The sequence below is a fragment of the Eptatretus burgeri genome, chromosome 1, assembly GCF_056783735.1.
Source record: "Eptatretus burgeri isolate ZD-2024b chromosome 1, Ebu_testis_v1, whole genome shotgun sequence".
In the NCBI taxonomy this organism is placed as follows: Eukaryota; Metazoa; Chordata; class Myxini; order Myxiniformes; family Myxinidae; genus Eptatretus; species Eptatretus burgeri.
The window spans coordinates 97578326-97603042 of NC_140961.1; the positions used below are offsets into that span (position 1 = coordinate 97578326).

The 24717-nt window shown below is 42.8% G+C and overlaps 1 protein-coding gene and 1 long non-coding RNA gene across 3 annotated transcripts in view; one reads left to right on the top strand and one right to left on the bottom strand.

The window, feature by feature from the left end:
- The window catches only part of LOC147035014 (WD repeat-containing protein 1-B-like), a 67934-nt gene extending 48153 nt beyond the window's left edge, over nt 1-19781 (top strand). The window contains exons 8-15 of the mRNA XM_085892512.1: nt 4275-4508; nt 4607-4685; nt 5347-5503; nt 6011-6098; nt 7495-7605; nt 7756-7935; nt 17887-18031; nt 19317-19781. Of these exons, the coding sequence (XP_085748638.1) occupies nt 4275-4508; nt 4607-4685; nt 5347-5503; nt 6011-6098; nt 7495-7605; nt 7756-7935; nt 17887-18031; nt 19317-19423 (1101 nt within the window). The 3' untranslated portion in view covers nt 19424-19781. The remainder of the gene's footprint in view (nt 1-4274; nt 4509-4606; nt 4686-5346; nt 5504-6010; nt 6099-7494; nt 7606-7755; nt 7936-17886; nt 18032-19316) is intronic.
- Nucleotides 1-24717, bottom strand: part of LOC147035015 (uncharacterized) — a 92508-nt gene that overhangs the window by 32026 nt on the left and 35765 nt on the right. The gene's annotated exons all lie outside the window — the stretch shown is intronic.

Here is a 24717-nt window from a genome sequence, read left to right on the forward strand (position 1 = left end):
GGATTGCCTTTGGCCAAGGAGCCAAGGCACGATGGATTCCAGTCCATGAGGTAGTTTCTGCAATAGGGCCTGAGAAAGCAAGAGGGATCCCTTACTTCCATGCGTTCACTGGATGTGACGTCGTGTCTGCCTTCCGCGGTAAAGGGAAGAAAACTGCATGGCAGACTTGGAACGTCTTTGATGATGTTTCTGAAACATTCATCAATCTCAGCCAGCATCCAACATCGATTCGTGATCTTGACTTTTTTTGAAGTTTTTTTTTTTTTTTTCTTCAAATCTTTCAAAATTTTGATTTTCAAATGGCCAATCAGGCAGATTTGATTAGAATCACCTGGAGAACAAATGTGCCAAATTTGATGCTTGTATCATCATTTGCACGATTCCTCTCAAAAATTGCTGTAATCTGCCCCACTACCTGTGCCATTAATAATTACAACATCTGGCCCAAGGGGAAAACAACCCCTCCACATCCCAACACCAACAACGTCACGTGCCCCCAAAATGACCAGCACTATTCCTCACACGGCCACACAAAGATCATAAAAAGCTTAGAAAATGGAGAAGGAAAGCTCTTCTTCCTCGACGCTCCCATAGGTACTGAAAAAAAAAAAAACGTTTGTGATGATATGAGCCTTCTGCTAGCCAAGTTACAACAAAGGAAAAGGGTTTGCTCTGGCAGTTGCTTTGAGTGGCATTGCTGCCACTTTTCTTGAAGGACAAACAGCATAGTCTGCCTTCAAACTACCGCTTAACCTTTCCCACAACAAAACTCCCACTTGCAACATTGGGAAGGCAAGTGCCGAAGCCAAACTGCGATGACAATGCCACCTCATTGTTTGGGATGAGGCAATCATGTCCCACAAATGTGCCTTTGAAGTCCTCGATCACACTCGACAGGACCTCTACAATGAAAAAAAAGACTCGTGGGAGGGTTAACAATGGTGATGTCTGGTGGTTTCAGGCAAACGTAGCCAGTTATCCCTCGAGGAACAAAAGCGGATGAGGTCAATTCATGCCTCAAGGCCTCCGAGTTCTGGCAGCATGTGACGAGACTTGAACTCAACACGAATATGCAAGTCCACTTTCGTGGTGATGAGATCATGACAGTTTGCTCATCAGCTTCTCTAACTTGATAATGGACATATTCCAGTTAATAAAACTGACGGACAGATTCATATTCCTTTTGGTAACATCATGACCTTAGAAGAGGAGTTGATGGCCAAAATATTTTCAAACATCCAGATCCACAAGAGTGATCACAAATGGCTTTGTGAAAGGGAAACCCTTTCCCTGAAAAACATAACGGTTAACTCCATTAACTACAAATTACTCCAAATGCTTCCAAAGGAACAAAAATGCTACAAATCACTTGTTACAATGTTTGACCTGGACCAAGTGGTCAATAACTCGGTCAAATTCCTTTATTCACTGGAGATTCCTGGAGTTCCACAACACAACTTGTTGTTGAAAGAAGGAACACTAATTATGTTATTGCGAAACTTAGACCCACCGAATCTCTGCACCGGAACCAGACTTGCAATCAAAAGAATGATGCCTCGCATCGTGTGAGCCACCATAATATATTGTTACGAATTCCCGCCCGCCGGCGTGCGAACGACCGTTTTTAACCGAATCGTGGCCGCTTCGCCCACCGAACGTGCAATTCAGTCGCGACTTTCCGGAACAACGCCGAAAACCAGTCACGGGTGTGCTCCTAGCACACCACAACCTTGTCCGCACTCTACCCGCGCTACAGGGTCCCATCGCCAAATAATCGATTTACCTAATTGTACCTCAGCGAGGCCTGCTTGGACACGAGCCGCTTAAGCAGCTCGCTCCGTTTTGGGATAACCGAGTGGGGTATTATCGCGAGGCCTCGCTGGACCCGATTCTATTATCGGCTATTAAAAAGCCCGCTATTATTCCGAAATGCAATAGGGCAGTTCAATGGAAGGAAAATGATGCGACGAACAGGTCAACATTCAAACAAGCACATTTATTCACACACGTATGCAGTCAGGTATTCATGCAGGCACGTATACAAGCATGCACATATGCGATTACACAGCCAACAAAAACAATGCAAAGGAACTACGACCGTCTATTTATTATGTACATTTACTTGTACAGGTTCTACTTTGCGGACAAGGCACCACAACTTTCATACAAAGAAAAGCAAGGAAAAACCCCCTCAAAGACAAGGGGGTAGACTGGACCTCTCGGGGTCTTTATAAACCTGGAGCTTTGAGGACCGAAGGAGCTCCAAGAGGCCGCGCAGGTTACCTTCCTCGCTAGGGCGACCCGCGACGTTCCGTCCCCACGGCAGCTAGCGTAACCGCGGCTTGGCGATTCAGGCCCCAGCCGGCAACGCCTGAGAGGAACGAACGGGTCTTTGCTCTTTTTGAGTTAATGCTCTCTTTAAGAACCCGTCCATCACTCAGCGATACTCGGTCTGTTCCGAGGCCCGATCACTTCAGACCGTTCGGTGCTGGTTGGCGAGCTCTCTCCGGCTCGCACACGAACATGCAGCTCCGCGCGGCACAGCAGGCTTGGCCGTGCTCCCAGCTCCCGTCTCCTCCGCTCTCCTCAGCTTCTCCACCGACTGCAGGCTTCAGGCTCCAGGCGCTCCGAACCCCGACAGACACTCCACCGACTGACTGCGCTTGGCGCTCCGCTCGCCCTTATATAGGGCCCGAGAGACGAGATCTGATCTCCGCACTCTCACCTCTGACCTAAACTGGCTCCGCCCCTCTCACTCTCTTGATCGGAATTCCGAGGCGAAGCTTGCACAGAGCGGACGTGCGTGAAGATAGCAACCCTGTGCGGCGAGCGGACGTGCGTGAAATCACCGACTTGCGTGGCGAGGAAACCCCTGCGTCTGCCTGCAGTGATGCCATTCGATGCAGACTCGCCGTGGCTGGCGCCAAGATGGCATCATTTCGGAAACGAAGGTAAGGCGACGTTCGTGTTGATTTTATCGGGGGAGATGTGGTTTAGGAGATGGTGGGGAGATGTCGTTGTTGTGAAGGCGGTGTGGAGAGGGTGGGTGGTGGTTGGTGTAGTGGAGAAGGTGGTTGGTGGTTGGCGTAGTGGAGAAGGTGGTTGGCATGGTGGAGAAGGTGGTTGGTGGTCGGCGTTGCGGAGAAGGTGGTTGGTGGTTGGCGTTGTGGTTGGTCCAAAATAACGATAGTAAAAGGAAAACGGCTAATTCAAAGATCACAGCCCGGGTGACACGAAAAATTCCCTTTAGACAACGGTGGGGAAATCTATCTGAACACAGACTTATCGGCATAACTGATCTTAGGACCTATATGGTGCTCTGCGAATTTCCACAGCCGTAACAATATTGTGTGTAAATTACACACCCAGACAAGGAATTGAACCCAGGTCCTCTGGGGAACCGTACCAATGCTCTGCTATCTCGGCAATCCACAGGCTAAGTACACAATTCTCCCACATGTAGACATGCCACTCTCCTTCCCCTGCTGCTTCGGAGAATTGTGTGCTTAGCCTGTGGGTTGCCCAGATAGCTCAGATGGCAGAACCCGAACAGAGCGCTGGCACACACACACACACACACACACACACACACACACACACACACACACACACACACACACACACACACACACACACACACACACACACACACACACACACACACACACACACACACACACACACACGACCTGTCGCTTCGCTGACGGAAATACCAATCTTTGCTGTGATGGCTAATCAATAGGGCAAGAATAAAAAGGATTCCTGGGAGTGCAGGGATAACCAGCATCACAAGTTGGCGTTTGCAGTTTCGCCACGTGTACCCATGTACCCATAAAAAAAGAAATTTGTCACAAACCTTCCAGGAAGTTCCCTGAATCCACCGTAGGTCCATTTATTGAAATGCGTTAATCCGTTCTCAAGGCATATATATATATATATATATATATATATATATATATATATATATATATATATATATATATATATATATATATATATATATATATATATATATATATATATATATATATTGTGTTCCTTGTCTAACTACTCCGAGGTTCCAAGGCCAATCTCGAGCAAACTTTGTGGATGATCACATATTTAGCTTCAGCTCCACTTAAAATTCCTCTTCTGCCCCCACCCTGCAAGTCATGAATAAAAAGTTTATTGCTGCCATTGATCTCAGAAAATAACTGGTTACATTGTAGTGCAAAGTGATTTCTTTCCCTGTAATTTGTAGATTATTTTTTTTTTGCTTCCATCACGGTCACCAGGTAAGCTGGAGTCCTGATGGTTCTCAGCTCTTGTCCGCCTCCGGCGACCGCTCAGCACGCTTGTGGGATGTTGCCAAGGCCACTGCAATTAGCACGTTTTCCTTTGGGTCAAATATTGTTGATCAGCAACTCGGTTGCCTGTGGCAAGGAGACTACCTGTTGAGTTTATCCATGGATGGTCGCATCTCCTATCTTGATCCCAGCTGTCCAGCCCACCCGCACCGTGTTATCCATGTAAGATGCATGTTCTTTGTTGGTAACCTTTTAAACGTATAAACTAAAAGTTAAAACATGATTTTAAAAAGTTTCTCTTTCATTCCACTCCTGACCAGGGCCACACCAAGTCGATTCAATGCCTCACGGTGCACAAGCCAAAAACAATCATCAGTGCCAGCCATGATGGTCATATGAATATCTTTTTTTCTGGAGGGGTGAATGCAGAACTTTCACGTGAAGTCGAGGCTACTTTATTTGTGCTTGCCCAATATCGACCTGAATCGCTCGTATTTCATCATAATATGTCTATTGAAGAACAAAGTGAGATTCGTGTGAAACAATCTCTGATTTTGATCGAACGTCTTTGCATGTAGAATTGTGATATTTGTGATGAGTTAACGTTGGTCACAAAAAGCAGATAATGCTAGATCAATGTCCTTTGAAAGATTATACAGCTGTTCATCACCATCTCACGTCATCTCCCCCCCCCCCCATCCAAAACCATGATCTTTTCTACTCCCGTTAACTCCCCCTTTCCCCCTCCCACCCCCAAGCACACCTCCTTCAAAATTTCCAATTTTTTCTTCCGAAGAGTTTGCATCTGTTTCAATGTTGTCCACCCTGTGCATCCTTCCTTACCCCCCTTTCTTCCCCACATCCTTTATTTGTCCAAGTCTCTCGATTTTTATCCTTCAGCCCTGTTGTTGGTGTCCCCCCCGCTCTCTCTTTCTGCTTTCTTTTGTTCTGTTGCATCCTATTGTGTACAGTGTTCTTACTCTTCCACCACACTTGACTTTGCATCAAAAAAAAAAAAAGCAATACAGGAATTTGGTTACTGCCTTGACCAAAACTGCACTCAGTTGGGATGCAGAGAATGGGGTTGGCAGCACTTTTGAAGGACAGGGGCACACAAACCAAGTGTGTGGAATGGGTGTGGAAGATGGCGACTTGTTACTCAGCTGTGGCATGGATGACACGCTACGCTTTTCGGGGCTATCTCCTCCAACCTTTCAGTGAGCTGCTTCTCATGGCTTTTTGATCTGTTTGATTCCATTCGAAAATTATATACACGCATGACTTTTGGTTGATGATTGAGGAGGAAAAAGACAGTAGATAACACACTGCATAACACACTGTCAAACAGGTTATATCACATTTGAAGTTTGTAATAGTGGAATAATTGAGATGTTTTTTACAGCTAATTTTTGGAAAAGGTGATGCTCACTGCATATGTCACACATGAACACTTTACGCATTCTAAAATGCAACCATAAAAGGTGGAGTGGGAACATCACAGAAAGTCTGCAGTGATTTTGTTTTTTAATTTAATTTTATCATTATTTATTTATTTATATACAATGAACTTGTGTACGTAATCCTTTCCCTGAAATGTACCAGTGCCAAGCACGATAAAAAGCCGCAACATATTGCATTGTATCGATTCTTTTGGTGAATGCACATGCGGTTTAATATTCCGTTTTGATAGGTTTTGAGCCAGCCATTTACCTTGCCCTCTGCAGTGTGCAGGACATGCTTAAACTGGAAAAACAGCCAAATTCTCTGGCGGTGGGTCCCGATGGATATGCTGTGGTGCTGTGCATCGAACAGGTAAAATGCCACTCGGTGCACTGGGCACGCCAATTCCGCTCTCCAAAATCGATGCTTCAAAAGCATTTGTGTGCTTATATAATTCATTTGAGGCGATAATTAAAACTCAAATTGACATTCATTCCTGTGTCTCACAATTTTTAGCAGTCACTAACTTTGACGATAATTAACTCCGCCACCGACGGTGGACGGAGGTTATTAAGCAGGATATCTCAAAACATTGTCGATGGATTTGGCCGAAATTTGGTGGAGAGTTTGGGTGTGTACCAATGACGAATTGATTCGATTTTGGTGAAGATCTGGATCCGGATGTGGACACTCAAATTTAAGTGTTTCTTAAACATTGAGAGATAGAGATAAAAACAATATATAGAACAATATCTAAAAAAAAGTTATGGATGGACTGTGACAAAACTTGGTGGATGAGTTGGGTAAGTGAGAAGAACAAGCCGATGAGATTTTGGTTGAGGTCCAGATGTAGATCCGGCCTATCGGTGGGATATAAAACATAAACTGTTCATCCTGGTGGAGGTATGCGCTCTACCGAGTTCCGTTCTAATTTGTTAACTGGTTTCTGAGTAAGAAAGTGAAGGAAAACGAATGTGCAGGTATTCTCAGTTTTTTTTGTGGTTATTTGTTTTAAAGTCAGCGAAGTGCAAGTCTTTTATGACTTGCCATTCTGTGTATACCCTGGACAGTTTGCAATCAATCTCACATTCCTTCATTTCCCAGAATGTTGGCAGAATGAGCTTAATATATGGAATTAATACATTAGGTTAGGTGTAGAAAGCATTCGTGAGGTTATGCGTTGGGGTAGGTTGAGATGGTTTGGACATGTGTAAAGGATGGGGGTGAGCAGCTGTGTGAAGAGGTTTATAAATATGAATGTGAATGGAAGGAGAGCTAGAGGCCGTCCGAGGAAAACATGGGATGTGTTGCTGAGAGACAACTTTAGAGTTAAAGGCCAAACAAGAGGGCGAGCAAGGGATCGTGCAGTCTGGAAAGCAGCCATAAGGTGAATCACTGCTTAGACATGGAAGCAGCCGTAAAACGACGACGACGACGACAACAGCAGGTTTGATATTATGCATAAAGTAATCCACGATGCTACTCTATTTTGTCATATTTATTCCAGAAACATTTGGAACTAGTCATGCAGAAGAAGTATATTCTGCTCAAAATGTTAAAGGCTGAGACTGGAGGGGTTGTTTTTTTTTTTTTTTTTTTTTGAAAGCATAAGCTCTTCAAAATAGTTAATGGAGAGTTTAACTTCTTAAAAATTAATATGCAGCTTTTGTGACTCCAAGGCTGAAGGGCCATGTAAAATATTACACGAAGTGTTTTTGATGGGTGAGCATTGTTTCTGCTGAAGTTCCACCTGTATTTTCTCCTCCAGCTTGTTCTGCTGAAGAACAGGAAGAAGGTTTACACCTTGGACATTGAGGACTATGCACCTAAAGATGTAGCTCTCCACGCTGCAGGAGACACTGTTGCTGTTGGTGGAGATGTGAGTTTACCATTTGGCCTTTTTGGAGATTATGATCTTTTTATATTTATAGTTTTCCAGAAAGTTGTGTTTTTTAAGCTCCTCTAGGATAAAATATAGTTTTGATAATGGGTCACAGTGGAAAGCAAGGTGGTATTTTTGCCATCACAGGACAGCAAGGTCCACCTGTACAGTATTGATGGAAACGTACTGCGTACAAGAGCCAGCCCAGAGACCCTGGATGTGCCTGGACCGGTCATGTCTCTGGCCTATTCCCCTGATGGCTCCATCCTTGCAGTTGTAAATGCCAACAAAGTCATTACGACTTACAAAGTGGCAGATGGTTACAAGGTATGGATGCTGACACAATATTTGAGTTCATTTTTTACACATACACAGAGCACATGCAAGACCAGGACATGAGTAGACAAAATATTTTTTACATAAATTGCAAGGACTTTATAAGAATATAAACCAATGGACAAATCAACAGGCTCTGTATTTTGGGATCCCAGTAGCTCAAGATTTCTGTGCAGCTATAAATGATAAATACGTCACTCAAGATATTGAAAGCATTATCTTACCGGCTGTGCAATGCCTATCTTTGAGCATGTTCAGCCTCGGGAATATTGATTGCAGAATGTTTGTTTTTGTTAAAATTTCCAAGCTGGCTCTTCTATGAGCCTCATTTTTTTATAACTTTCCACGACCTTTACTCTTCTGGATCCGTTTTACTTTCATACTTCACTCATAGTACAGAAACTGAGACATTGTACGCTGACGACTTGGCATATATTGAATGCTGAAAGTGAAAAAGAAGCAAAAGAGATTTTGTTTTGTTTTTTTTTTAATGGAAAAGTGCAATGGAGAAAAGGTTTATGTGTCAATATTAATAAGATGAAGGTTATGGTGAGTGGTGAGGGAGAAAGGAAAGAAAGGACACAATAGCCTTGTTCAATATGCAGAAAATGAGAGTTTGACACAAGTCAATTCGATGTAGGCAGGTTATAGATGGTGTCAGAAGAGGTGCATTCGTTTCACTGGAAATTTGTTTAGATCTGGGATTTTCATTTGGAAAAGAGATGAGATCCAATCATTTCAACAAAATAGATGGAGAACAAATAGAAATGTTCTCGAGCTGAGAATTTAAATTAGGAGAGGTCAAAGGTTTCTGTTACCTTGGAGACACGATAGAGGCATCAGGAGGCTTCTGGCCATTTAGTCCCTGACTTGGAGTGGCTTTATTTGGGGTGATTTCCTTATTAAAAAAAAAGAAGAAGAATTTGCCGTTATATCAAAAATGGTCAGCTTAGGCCCAGGTCACATTTGCCACGGCGGCCGTGGGGTCTCCAAAATCTGCGGCCGCAGTATTTGCACGGTCACACAACGAAGCAGTCACATATGTTTTTATTTTTCGGGGAGCCGCACGGCGTATTTCGGCCTAAGTCACATTCGCCACGGCGGCCGTGGGGTCTCCAAAATCTACGGCCATTAGCAATTATACGGCGGCCGCAGTATTTCCATGGTCACACAATGTAGCAGTCACATATGTTTTTATTTTTCGGGGAGCCGCACGGCGTATTTATGAATTGTGGAGACCGAAAACGTGGGGGTGCCGTACGGTCTTTGATTTGATGTCGCACGGTGACCTTAGGGCGTTCCTGCGGCGGCCATAGAATTTTCAAGGCAGACACAAGGTGCCCGCAAGGTGACCGCAGGGGGGCCCTCAGGCGAATGGGTTAATTTTTTTAATTTTAGTTAACGGTTAAATTTTAGTTAATTTTAAGTTAACGGTAACGAATGGGTTAATTTTTTTTTTTACCAGTTTTGTTTTTTCGGCTTGTCGAATTGCTATGGCGAATGAAGAAATGAAAAAAAGTTATAACTCCGCGTTATAATTCCACGGCGACCTTACGGCCTGTAAAATATAGCCAAACGGCGTAGGGCCACCCTGAGGCCACCGCAGAAACTCTATGGCCGCCGCACGTTTCTGTCAATTCAGAGGGCGTACAGCCGCCGTATCCTCGCCGTAGAGCAAATGTGACTGAGGCCTTAGAACAACTTGGTGGTATCATGAAACCAAGAAACATTCTATTATCCATGAAAGTTGTGAGTTTATAAAGCCTTATCAGATCAACATTGATGTACGGAAGTGAAACTTGAGCAATGTGGATCGAAGATGTAATGAGAATAGTTGAATGGATTGTCTCTGAAAGAAAGACTTTTTAAGCTCACAAATCAGGAAGAGATTAAAATCCATGCTCATGAAGAATAACTTGGGAAGAGAAGACTTGGTTGGTATGGTGATGTGCATTTAAGGTCAGGAGAGGAAGCTGTAAAGAAAGCAATAAAGTTTGTTGCGGAAGGAAGAAAAGCCAAGAGAACATCCTAAAAAGACATGGATTGAAAATGTGAAGAAAGATATGGATTGTTTGGGTTTATGGACAAAACCCATAAAATGGACAATGGTTTATGGACAAAACCCAAAACCCACAAAACCCATTACTCGGCGTCCTGGTAAAAAAAATATTGTTTGCCAAGCATACCGGTTGCCTGGGCACCCTCAACATATTTAATAAAACCACAGCTGGAAAATATGATAGCACAACAATGTGTCATTGTATGATGCGTATACACATACACACACAATCGGAAGAAACCTAGCTTTCTCACAAGTACCGGTCAATAACATGCCGACCAACAACATTCAAACTTCTGACAAGAATCCTCATAGAAATTATGTACAATCACCAAACACAACAAGGAAGCTTAGAGGCAGAACAAAAGGGATGCAAGAGAGGTTGTTATGGAACAATTGGCCACCGACTACTGAACAAGTCCGTACTTCGCACCGAATGATGAAAAATTAACAGACAGCTAAAAACTTGTAAAACAGTTCTCTGAGGACATTCAAGTGGAATTTCGACTATATAATGTGCCAAGTGCACATTTTTAGAAGGTGAACCAACAAAAACACACGACATAAAAATTGACATTGAAACAACAACACAGCAGTTAGAAAACAAAGCATCATACAAATACCACGGAGTAGAAGAGGGACACAAAATACGTCGCAAACAAATGCGCAAAACAATCGCCATAAAATACCTACGTAGAACGATGCTGATCCTGAAAACGTACCTCTCCCTAGTTAACAAAATCAGTCATAAACCAATGCGCAGTACCAGTGTTCCAATACAGCCGTGGAATAGTAATCTGGCCCCAATCAGAAATCAATAAGTTGGACATCAAAACAAGAAAACACCTCAACATCCACAAAATGTTCAATAAAAACCAGTGCATCCTGAGGATGTATCTGCCGAGACAAGGGGGAGGGAGCAGCCTGATGGAACTCAACCAGGTGCACAGAGCGACAAGTGTACTGTCATGGCCAAAAATATTGGCACCCTTGCACTTTTTTCAAATAACACAACTTTCTCTAAAAAAAATAAGTTGAAATTAACAGAAGTATTTGGTGTCCACAATTCTTTATTTCACTGTTAATATTACAGAACCTTTGTTTTTGATTCAGATCTTTAATATATCCTTTTAAATCAGAAAATAAAAATAAATGACATTGACAAAATTATTGACACCTTCGACTTAATATTTGGTATCACAGCCTTTGGACAAAATAACTGCAGTCATGCGCTCCCTCTAGCCATGAATGAGCTTCCTACACCTCTCAACTGGCAGTTTGGCCTACTCCTATTGTGCAAACTGCTCCAGTTCTCCCAGATTTGAAGGGTGCCTTCTCCCAACTGCTGTTTTCAGATCTCCCCACAGGAGGTGTTCAATGGGATTTACATCTGGACTCATTGCTGGCCACTTCAGAACAGTCCAGTGTTTTGTCTTGAACCATTCCTGGGTGCTTTTTGAAGTATGTTTGGGTAATTGCCCTGCTACAAGACCCATGACCTTCGATGGAAACCCAGCTTTCTGACAATGGGTTGAACATTGCGCTCCAAAATGCCTTGGTAATCTGATTTCATGATGCCGTGTACACATTCAAGGCACCCAGTGCCAGAGACAGCACAACAACCCAAAAACATCACTGAACCTCCTCCATGTTTGACTGTGGGGAAGGAGTTATTTTCTATTGAAGGATTCATTTTGCTTTCTGCAAGCATGGAGATAATTTGCTTTCCCAAAAAGCTCTAATTTGGTCTCATCTGTCCACAGGACATTCTCCCAGAATGATTTTGGCTTGTTCAGGTGTGTTTTGGCAAACTCCAGTTGGGCTTTCTTATGTCTCTCTCTCAGCAGTGGGGTCCTCCTGGGTCTCCTACCACAGAACCACCTTTCATTGAGTTGGTGACGATGGTGCGAGTTGAAACTGTCGTACCTTGTGTCTGAAGGTCAGCTTGAACGTTTGGAAGTTGATTGAGGTGCTTTCTCCACCATTTGAACAATCCTTCGCTGCAATCTTCAATCAAGTTTTCTCTTGCAGCCACGTCCAAGGAGGTTGGCTGCAGTGCCATGGGCCTTAAACTTCCTGATAATTGTGTATGGTGGACACAGGAACATCAAAGTCTCTGGAGATGGACATGTAGCCCTGAGATTGTCCATGCTTGGCTGCAATCTTGTGTCTGAAATCCTCAGACAATTCTCTGGTTTTCTTTCTTTTCTCCAAACAAATGGACAAAAAACAGCAGAATGACTTCTCTGAATTTCTCTGTTCAAATTGGTAGAATGAGTGATTTTTATATTGTGGGCACCTGCAACTCACCGCAGGTGAGTTCAATTCCAAAGTAAAGGAGAATCACCTGCTTGAAATCTCATTATTTTTAACAACTTCAAAAAGGTGCCAATAATATTGTCCAGACCATTTTAGGATTTTTATGTGGAATAAGCTAAGATTTAGTAGTTTTTTCAACTTTTTTGTTTTGTTCACTGAAAACCAAAGAAGAACAATACTGTATGTGGATACCAAAAGACTTTTTAATTTCAACAATTTTCTGGAAGAAATGGTGCATTATTTGAAAAATATGCAAGGGTGTCAATGTTTTTTGCCAGACAGGAGGACTAGCTGAGTATGGAAATGTTCATCAGACTATCGTATTAAATTTGTAAACACACATGAACACAACAAACCTGAAAAAGTATCACCAATTCACCTTGCAAGGAATTTCCAAATATAGGTGCAAATAGAAGATGAAACAGCAACAAATACATCCCCAACAATTACAAAAAAGACAAAATAAATATATAAAAAGAGCTTTGAAGAAATGAAGATCCAGGCTTTCATTGACCTCTTATATTCTGCCATTTTGTCTGTACCTGTTTGTGGTGAGGATGTTGAGGTCACGGAGAGTTTCACTTACCTTGGCAGTGATATTCATGTCTCTGCATGTCGAGCCAGAGGTCGATAGTAGTCTGGGTTGGGCTTGCGGAGTCATAGATTCATTGGATCATGGGGTGTGGCACTGCCGGGACCTATGCAGGAGTACGAAAGTCCGAGTCTTCAAGTCCTTGGTGCTTCCATTCTTGCTTTGTGGAGGTGAGATTTGGACTCTGACCAAGGATCTTAGATGAAGACTCAACTCATTCGGTACAAGGTTTCTTCGGAGAATCCTTGGCTATCACTGGTCAGATTTTGTGTCCAACGATCGGTTGCTGAGAGAGACTCAGATGAGATTTGTTACCTGTACAGTCCGTGAGCGTCAGCTGCTGTATGGACATGTGGCTCGATATCCTGATGTTGATCCTGCCCATCAGATTTTCTCAGCAAGAGAGCCCATGAGTGGAGAAGGCGAACGGGACAACCACTTGCCTCGTGGTCACAGCAGGTTAATCGGCATCTCAAGGAGATGGGGATGGGCCAGGCAGCTGCTTGGACGGTGGCCTGATGGAGGCCTCTTGAGTACCAACAGAAAGAGGATTCAGCAATGAGCTGCTCCGGCGCATGCTCCCGAACCCAACCTAACCTAACCTAACCCAACAATAATTCCACAAAGAACGAAATAAATGAAAACCAAAACAATTCCACAATTAATTAAATTAATGGAGGCAACAAATACAGCAACTAGAACGACATTTGGTAGAGTCGATACCTCTGCCAGGCTGAACAGTTTATATTTTGTATCCCACTGATAGCCGGATCGGGATCCAGATTTGAACCAAAATCTGATCGGCTTGTTCTCGTCACCAAACCATCTCATCCTCCTAGTTTTGTCATAATCCGTCCATAACTTTGAAATGCCATAGTACAAGTCGTTTTTGGCCCCATCTCTCAATGGTGAGGAATCACTTTTGAAATTAAAAAAATTATCGTATCCAGATCTTCACCAAAATCAAATCAATTTCACCTCATCACACGCCCATACTATTCACCAAGCTTCGTCTGAATGTGTCCATAACATTTTGATATAACCTGCTCACAGACAGACAGACAAACAGTAGTGAAAACATCACCTCGGTCCACCTTTGGTGGTGGAGGTAACAATCCTGTGACAGTTGAGCTTGAAGCACCGCTCATCAGAATGTCGTGATGTCATCCGGCAGAGTGAACATTTTGACAGAAGTTTACTTTTGATTGGGCTAAACAGAATAAAAGCTGGAAGTAAATTTAGATGTTGAAAGCAGAATTTTAAGACATTGTCATTTATGCCAAAGTTTTGTGATTATGCGCAAAGCAGTGTCGTATGATATATATATTATATAATATTGTTACGGTTGTGGAAATTCACATTACACCATAAAGAGTCCTCAGGTGAGATATATCGGTAAGTTCATGTGTAGTTAGCCCAAACCCGTTGTATAGAGGGAATATGTGTGATTCATCCGGGCTGCGACGCTTTGAGTTAGCCATTTTTCTTTCTCTATTGTTATTTTGGACCATTAAGCCGCCAACAACGCAAACAGCCACTACCTTTACCTTCACAACTCCATCCTGCAAACATCGCTTCGCCGCCATTCCCAAACGACGCCCACCAACCACCACAGCAAACCCCCCACCACCTTCGCCTATCTCCTTCTACAACCATCGACCACACCACCAGTCAACACCAAACGTCATGTTGTCCAGGGCCCGTTCGGTAATTGATGCCGAACACGTCGAGCCGGGGGTACGAATGCGTTCTGCTCAGGGAGAAATTCGGATCAAAAAGGCTTCACGCCCCCTTTTTTCTCCGCCCAATGGGTGAGCGTCGGGCGGTATGGCCCCGCCTCCAAGCGCGATGAACGTGGATTCTTTACGAGAGGAATTCGGATCAAAAGAGGGTCACGCCCCCTTTTTGCAACGCCAATGGCTGAACAGAGGGTGGTGTGGCCCCGCCTCCACTCGCGTTTTGATCCTGAAATTTGCATATAGGCTCATCCTCCGGTCTATAAAGACGCGAGCACAAGGAAGGTTGCAGGCGGCTGGTCGGGGCGAGTGAAGAGTTTGAGTTCGAGTCGAGTGAATACGACGTGACGGTCGGCATCGAGGTTGCGGTGTGGGGGTCGCTCGTCTCGTCGTTGGTGCCTTCTCGTCGCAGGATCCAAGCCAGCCAGCCATTCCCTTCTCCCTGAGCATCAGCAATTCCCCCCCCCCCATCCGCGCTGAGATAGTGCCGGGGGGCCCCGTTCCTCCCCCACCCTAAACGTGGTGCCAACCAAACTGCTTGCGCGGAGCACGCCGGAGAGGGCTCGCCGACCACGCCAGGGGCACGGAGTCGGGGCGCAGCAGCGCGGACATTGCGGCTTGCCCGCCATCGCGTCACGAGGACGTTGGTAAGACCTTCTCGGTCTCGTGGACATGGCTGCTCCTCCAGGTTCCATGCACATTTGGTCCACGGACCTGTCTGCCTCCTTGCCTGTGAGGGTGGCTTTCTTTCCTTTGCTTTTTGGAATGAGTGATGTGGCGCTGAGTCCCGACAAGTAGAACTGTATAAGTGTTGTAAATAATTGCCCTTTTATTCGGTCGTATTGCTTTTGTCTTGACTGTTATTTGTTGCATTTTGTCTTGACTGTAATATACGTGCCTTCCGTGTTTCCATAAAAAATGTGCATTGCTTGTTCAACTGTTTCCCGCTTTGCTTCGTCTCCTTCCTTTTATTGAATCTCCATCTTGCATCACGTAAGGGATTGATAGTGGGTTTAAACGCCCGGTAAATAATCTGAACCGTCGAGGTCGACGATAACTCCGCTCGGTTATCTCTGCAGCACGGAACAAGCCGCTTAAGCGGTTCGTGTCCGGAGTCGACCTGTGGCATGGTACAACTCCTCGGTACGCTACTCGTGCGAGTACTTTGGTAAATCGACCATTCGGCGATCGGACCCTATTTCGCGCGGGTAGAATGCGGACCGAGTTGTGGTGAGGTTAAACCCCCACCCGTGACTGGCTCCGGGCGGTAGTTTCCGGAGGGTCACGACTGAATTGTCCGTTCCGGTGGGCGAGGTGGCCGCTTTTGGCTACACGCGGTCGTTCGCACGCCGGCGGGCGCGAATTTGCAACAATATACACACACACACACACACACACACACACACACACACACACACACACACACACACACACACACACACACACACACACACACACACACACACACACACACACACACACACACACACACGCGCAGTGCCATCATCGAGTTGGCGACCTAATTGTTAGTACAGTATGTAGATTTGTTGAGATGAAAATTGAAAATTTTTGTCATATGTCGGTCCGTCTTGTATCCTGGTGTTGGCGCAGTGGTTGGGGCAGCGGCTTGGGATCCAAAAGGTCCTGAGTTCAAGCCCCGTTGGGCCACTGAATTAATACACCAGGGGGTTGACTCAGCCTGTCATCCTTCTGAGGTCGGCGAAATGAGTACCAGTGTACTGGGTCGGTGTATACCCCAGTTAAAATAGGTGTACCATATCCCTGTGTCGTAAGAGGCGACCAGGGTTGCGTCAGGAAGGGCATCCGGCGTAAAACATGTGCCAAATCACTATGCGGATCATACGGATGATCCGCTGTGGCGACCCCTAACGGGAGCAGCCGAAAGAAGAAGATGTCGGTCCGTCTTGTTTGTTACCTCCACCACCGGAGGTGAAGGAGGTTATGTTTTCACCCCTTTCTTTCTATCTGTTTGTCTGTCTGTCTGTCTGTTTGTTTTTGTTTGTTTGTGTGCAAGATATCTCAAAAAGTTGTGGACAGATTCAGATGAAATTTTGTGGACAGGTTCGGTGTGTAACAAAGACGAACTGATTAGATTTTGGTGAAGATCCGGATCCGATTACTACAATTTTTAAAGTGATTCTTCACCATTGAGAGAAAGGGCTAAAACTAATATATAGCACGATATCTCAAAATGTTGTGGACGGATTCGGACGAAACTTGGTGGACACGTTTGGGTGTGTGGCAAGGACGAATAGTTTCGATTTTGGTGAAGACCCAAATGCGGATCTGGTTATGAGAATTATTTAATTTTTTAAGCGATTCTTCACCATTGAGAGATAGGGCCAAAAAACGATATAATACTGTATGGCATGATATTTCAAAAATGTAACGTGGCAGAGGTATGCACTCCACCGAGTGCCCTTCTAGTTTGTATTATGTTTGTTTGTGAGTTTGATAACCCCTGAATGCTTTCAGCTATCTTTGTTGCACTTTACCGGAGGATTCCGAAGGACAAAAGTGAGGCTGTCAATGTTTTTTGACTATATATGTGAAAGGTCAAAGTGAAAGTGACATCATTTGCATGATTTTCATCATACTTCTTTTTGTTTTATCATTTGCACCATTTTGGTACCGTATAATTTGGTTTTCATTGTTGAATGAAATTATTATATTGGTTAAATGAAAACGTTGGCATTGAATGTTGTGAAACAAAAAAAAAATGACTAACTTTTCACCATTATAACTCGAGAACAATGTCACCTTCTCACTTATTTGCCTTTTCAGTTATTGCACAATTGTTTCTCCGGGGTTACTATTTACTTCTCTTTGTTTCGTAACCATTTCCTCTCACTAGTAGAGATAATGTAATTGATGTTATTATTATTATTATTATAGTATTTGTGGTCATTGAGAGTGTTTTCTTCTTATCTAATCTCCAATTGGAGTCTCATCATTGTGAGGCACCACAGCTGTTTTAGATTAGGAATGTTCCTCATGAGATGAGTTGGTTAATACTATCCTTTCAAATCATACAGTGAATTTGGTGTTGTACCATGGTCTTCATGACAAATGTTCATAGTTGTATAGCAACTGCTGCAGAAACGGTATCCACAAAGGGGAGGAACCACTTTAGAAGACAGACAAATGGGCTCCAATAAAAAGCCTTCCAATTTCTTTCATGCCCCTGCAGAGCTATAATCAAACTCTCTCCACAGGAGCACAATAACTACTATGGGCACCACGCCAAGCCTGTTAGCCTGGCATGGTCCCCGGATAACCAGCACTTTGCGACATCCGGAATGGATTGCTTGGTGTACGTATGGAATGTGGAGGATCCCGATAAATGGATTAAAATCACAGGTAAGACAAGACAGGCCTGGAGTTCTAGTTCCATGCGACTTGTATTTTCTTCATGGGTCGATATTCTCGTTGTCTTGTTTGCTCGTAAAGGGTGTCATCAGTAAAACTGACTTCATTTCTCTGCCATCCGTTTGTCCACACCAGGCGCATCGTTGACGTTCGAACTCTTCACTGTAACCTTACCGTCAATCATTGTTTGTCTTTCATGGTATTTAATGTTTCTTTTTTCACCGTTTGACATTTATTTATATTTTGACTTTTTCCACACAAATAAAATCCTTAAGTTATCACAAAGCTAGTCCAAACCTTGCACATCATTCATCACATTTTTTTTAGTGTATGTCAAAGAAAAAAAAGAAGAAAAAAAAGTGCTTTATGGTGAGATTGATGATTCAGATTAGACCTGGACTTTTGTTTATAATAGGTTGGGTCATGTAGTTAAATTAATAATTTAGATGGAATATGTCTTTATGGTGTTGTTAACCAATGCCCTCAATCATGTTTCCTGCTTTAATGCCTCTGCTGACAATCAAGATGGCATTAATTGAGATAACAGAGGTGGATTTTCTCGTCGATAAAGACGTCAAGCCTGTTGAAGTTGACAGTTGTAGTGATTATTTCCTGTCAAGGACGTCCCTATTTGACTGGCGCAATTAATTTAAATGTGGATTTTAAAGTGTACAAAATGAGCTATATCCTGCAATATTGACCACCTTAATCTACAAAGTAAACATGGAATGAGTTGAGCATCTCATTTTGAGATTAAAGTAATCAGTTCCGATCGATTCACAAGTAAACATTAGTGGCGGTAGTGTTGAGTCTATCATTCATGACATTAGTTGTAGTTTATAAGCAACAGTTCAGGTCAAATTCAAACAATTTTAATGTTCTGGGGAAGGGTTAATGAGGGTAGAAAGGTTAATGAGAATAGGTGTCAGATGACCTGAGGAGGTGAACAGCTATCTTCAAATCCTGGAGGGAAGAATGAGATTGGACAGGTTAAAGAAGTTGGTTCCACAGGTGAGAAAAAAGAGGAACAAATGAGTAGAGGTGAGCAATAAGCCTGGATTTTGGGAGTTTCATCAGAAGTAGGATACCAGCAGACCACTTGTCCTGCGGAAACGTAACCCTCTTATTCTCGATTGTACACTTTTGTGTCTTTCCCATATCACTTTTTTGCCATTCCTTGTGTGTGTGTGTGCGCCATTACTTTGCTTGATTGTACACTTTTATGCCATTCCCATATTCAATATTACCTTCCAACGTCCTTCCCATACCCTCACAGATGCTCATCGCATGTACCACATCAGCAGTCTCGCTTGGCTCAACGCCCACATTCTTGTCACCACCTCACAAGATACCACCGTCAAACAGTGGACCATTAATTACTAATCTCAAGAACAGGTCACTGCAGGCTCTGTGCTTTCCTTTTGGTAACCCAAGGCTCTTTACTGTATCTTGCTATTCTCTCCAACTCTTGTGGAAGTTTCTCTGATACCATTTGAACAGATTATCAGCTCGTAATGAAGGCTTTTTTTTTTTGGTCATTTTGGTGAAATTATTGAATGAAATTGAAAATATCAACACAAAATAAATAATGAACTAGCACGACAATGTTGATTTTTACGTTCTCATTGCAGTTTGACAACAAAACCTCAAATGCATTCAAGATACAATGTACTTGATGGTTCATTTTCATTATTGTTCTGTAAGTGTCTGCATTTCTGAATATAATGATCAATATTGATGAGATTGATTTCTGGAAAACAATTTCTCTATTTCAGCAAGATAACATAAAGCTCTTAGGGCTAAACTAGAGCAAAATACATTATTTGATGCAAAGCTTGCTCTCATCCCATTTCCCTGAGAATTGATAATGCAACTTGGAGGCAGGTTGATTAAGGTTACATGAATGCAACCAAAATCACATTCATGGTTTATGCACTCGAATGGACAGACAGAGACAAGGACGGAAACCGTAAAACGGGAAAGGATATAAGATAATGAGAATTAGGGTTTCAAAAGAATGTTGGCAGAAGGCAAAAGGTTTAGATATATATATATATATATATATATATATATATATATATATATATATATATATATATATATATATATATATATATATATATATATATATATATATATATATATATATATATATATATATATAAAACTCTCATCTTGTATGTATGTATGTATGTTCATGAAATACAGCCAAAACGGTACAAGATAGCACAAAAATTTTCAGCCCATCTGACTCACTATTCTCCTGCGGTGTGCAGTATCAAGTTTCGTTCAAATTGGGCAACAAAAAAATTATAAAAAAAATCAATTCCCGATTCAGTCAAGTAATCTTCAGAAGTATTTGATCAATGCAAACAACCTCAGCGGTATAGTTCGTTGGGGCTATCTTTTTTTTTTCTTGAAATTATTTATTTTAAAATCTCAAACATTTAGTGTAGACAAAGAACGATTTATTTTTAAGCATAAAAAAAATCACCATTTCGATCAAATACTTCCGTGTACATTAACAAATAAAATAATTCATTCGACTTATATGCACAATAATTTCTTTGACTTTCTTTTCTCTATTTCACCATTCTCCTGCGGTGTGCAGTATCAAGTTTCGTTTAAATCGGGCAACGAAAAAGTTATTTAAAAAATCAATTCCCGATTCAGCAAAGTACTCTTCGGGAGAATTTGATCAATGCAAACAACTTCAACGGTATAGTTTGCTGGAGTTATCTTTTTTTTTTGAAATGATTTTTTTTCTCAATTGCTGTCACAACGGGAACCCAATGGGTTCACAGGTCGTCTAGTATATTACTAAACCTCTCATCTTGTATATATGTAAGTATGTATGTTCCCGAAATACAGCCAAAACGGTGCACGATCGGGCAAAAATTTTAGGGCCAACTTACTCACCATTCTCCTGCGGTGTGCAGTACCAAGCTGCATTCAAATCGGGCAACAAAAAAAAATTAATTCCCGATTCAGTCAAGTACTCTTCGGGATAATTTGATCAATACAAACAACCTCAGTGGTGTAGTTCGCTGGAGCTATCTTTTTTTATTTTTTTATCAACTGCTGTCACAACGGGAACTCAACTGGTTCATGGGTCATCTAGTATATATATATATATATATATATATATATATATATATATATATATATATATATATATATATATATATATATATATTGTTGTAGATTCTCACCCGTTCGGCGTGCACACGACCTTTTCAACCCAATCCTGGCCGCGCGTCCACCGAACGAGCAATCCAATCGTAGCTTCCGGATCAACGCCGAAACCCAGCTATGGGTGTTGTTAACCACACTATAGATCAGCCAACTCTTCTGTCCACACGCTACAGGGTTGATCGCCGAAGTATCCATGTACCTAATTATTCACGCAGACAGAAATGCCGGGGATCTACACCTCAACGGAGCCTGCACGAAAATGAGCCGCTTAAGCAGCTCGTTCCGTTTGCGATTGCCGAGCAGTTATATATCGCCAAGCCTCGTCGGACCCGATTATGTTATCGGTGTTAAAACGAGCTAACATTCCAAACGCTCAATGGCAGTCAATGTGAGGAAGGGACGCAATGAGCAGGTGACATTTAACAATGGTGAACATTTATTTGAACACAGGCAATGCAATGAATGGGGATAGGGGACAGGACGCGAGCAAAAACCTACAGCCGAGTTCTATTATGAAATGTAATGCAAATACAACACAGGCACGCAAGTTTCCTAGTTGTTAGACGGGCCCACGTTTCCTAGTTGTTAGACGGGCCCACCACGGACACACGTACGCACACACACACCCAAGAAATGGTGGCTGATGCCTTTAATAAGGACTTCAACTCAGAGGACAGATGAGCTGAAACCCAGAACCTATCTCAAACCTCTCCACCTCGTGTGGTCTTCAAGCTGCTTGGACCCGGGCTCCAGTGAGAGTGAGCTGGATCCAATCGCCGTGAGCCGCGATCCTTCCCGAGCTCCAGCGAATCCTCTCGCGCTTCCGAACACGTGCTGGTGAGACGAGGCGCCGATCCTTCCCGCCGATGCGTCGCTTCCTCGTAGAACCACCTCCAAGATGAGGACAAGGAGTCGCACCAAGCCGGGACCCAAGCGGAGAACAATGAGCTCCGAGCCGAGCAACCAGCTCAACTCTCTCCTGATGAACAAAGCAGCCGACTCTCTTCGACGAACCAAGCCAAAGCCCAAAAAGTGAACAGAGCCAAGTCGAACCCGAAGGCCTGCTGAAAAGCCAAGCTGAAGCAAAAAGCTCTCCAAAAAGCCTCAACCCGAGCCAAGCAGAAGCCGAAGCTTACTAAAAGTCCCAACCCAAACAAAGCAGAGGATCTCTTTATTCTTATCGGCCCCCTCCCCCGCTCCCGGCGTGACTCATGCCCTCGTGCTCCATCCCCCGCTCAACCACTGGTGGGAGGGAGTTGCTTACGTCATGAATCACGGGATGGGAGGGCTCTTCTTCCTCTTTGCAGAAGAGGGGGAGGGGCATCTTCCTTTGCGTTGTGATCGCTCCCTAACTATTAAATTAAATCACAGCGCACTTAATCGATTTCTGCCCATTAAACAATGGAAGGTGACCTATCTATAGAACATGCACTTATCGACATATCTGAGCTAAATGAACCTGTATGTTGAGTGTGATCAAATTCCAAATTCGTAACAATGTGTGTGTATATATATATATATACACACACACATACATACTACTGAAAGTACATGGTGAAATGGCAATTAATAAATAGTGAGTGTGTGAAAATGATTTTGCACGGAACATTTGGGGCCAACAAGCATGTTGTACTCTCAACTCTCTGGCAAGATGGCGTGACACATGAACTGTCTATCATTTTAGTATCAGAAGCGGAAGAAGAAGAAGAAGAGGAAGATAGAAATTTGGTGGCTCAATCATAAGCAGTCGAAAATACATGCTCATGTATGAAAAATACAAGTGTGGCATTTACATCAGGACTTCTGTTCCACGTGACGTATGGTTCATACGTCACGTTACCTGCTCAGCTCACTGAAAGTGGCTGTATTTAATGATTTCCTATCGATTTGATTCAGAATTAAAAGTTTTAATTGTGATATTGAGCATCCTCATGTGGAAATTTTGCCCAGCAAACAGGGTCAACGTGCATGCACAGTCGAAACTCTCTCTTGCAAGGTGGCACGGCGCATTATCAAATTTGGGGCAACTACACATGTGCAGTCTAAGCTCCTCATTTTAGTCATTTTAATATTACAAATAGTTTTGAGTTGGGCTTTTTGGAGTTGATGACAACTAAAATTTCTGAATACTTGCAAAAGAGTGTCTTTAGAACATTTGCAATTAGGTCACAATTTAATTAGTGCTTTTTCAAAGCAGACACAAGCAGGCAGCATGAGAGAATCAAACTCATGTAGTATCAAGGCATGCTTGTACATGATGAAAAGGCACATGAGGAATGAACATCTGACTGAATGTGTTCGTTTTCCAAAAAAAACCAAGATTATTTGTGGTGGATTTGTTTTTTTCTTAAACATTCCTGATTTCCTGTTGTGTGAATTGAAACCTGGCCTTTCGTTATTTTAAATCGGCAGGCAATTTCCTGTGCACTAACAGGGTTTTCCACACTTTTTAAAGTAGGTGTATGTGGAATCCAAAATTAGTGTCTCCCCCGAGTGTAGAATTGGGTCAGTTGTGCTGCACAGTCTCACTGAGGTTGTCCAATTGGCAAACCGTTCATGACAAGAGAATGCATGCAGCACATGGTCAGCAGGAAAGTGGGAAAGTCATGTTTTCATTTTCACACAATTTAAGGGTCACTTTGATGGATCACGGCAAAGCTTTTCACAGAAAATACACAAACATTGTGAGCAGTTTAACCATTGTTTACAAACGTACAAAAAGTAAAAATCAGTATTTTTGAAGTTGCATATTGTTAGTCGTCAGTCTCCTATGACCAACACGTTGGCCAGGCAAGGGTGGGGAGCTGAGAGGTCCTGTGTCCGCCTGTAATTTGCCTGCAAGTCGATAGTCAAGACCACACAACCGTGGCAAAACGCCCTTTCAAAATTATCAAGCAAACCATGACACGCATCTTGCTTTTAATAGCACCTTCCTGTGCGAATCCAATTTACCCATCTTACAGGTTTATATGCTCATTATTTATGTTATGAAATTCCCATTCATGATGGCCACAAGTTAGGTTCTCAATAATGGTTTATTCACAAAATGGGCTGAGAGAGGACGAGAGAACGAGAAAACATGAATTCACACAGTGGCCTGCAAAAGTGTTTACCCCCCCCCCCCCCACCCTCCCCTAAATTTTCACAGCTACCTGAGCTTATTTCATGATGCTTTCAAAGCAAACTTAATATATAGTCTTCACAAACTACTCCAAGGTGATAAAGCTAAACAATTCAGATAAAATGTGAAAAAGTCAGATTAACAGAGAAAATCAGATGATTCTCAGTTTCATAAGTATTCAAACCCTTTGCCGAATTTATCATAAAATAATTTCATGAGCAGATTATTTGTTTGAAAGGTTACAAAATAAGTGTAATAAGTTTCACCTGAATATAATCAATGGTTTAACTTAAAAATTAAGCTCCCACATTTATCTAAGGAATTTTAAGGTGAAAATCACTTGGCCAACCAACAAGATAAG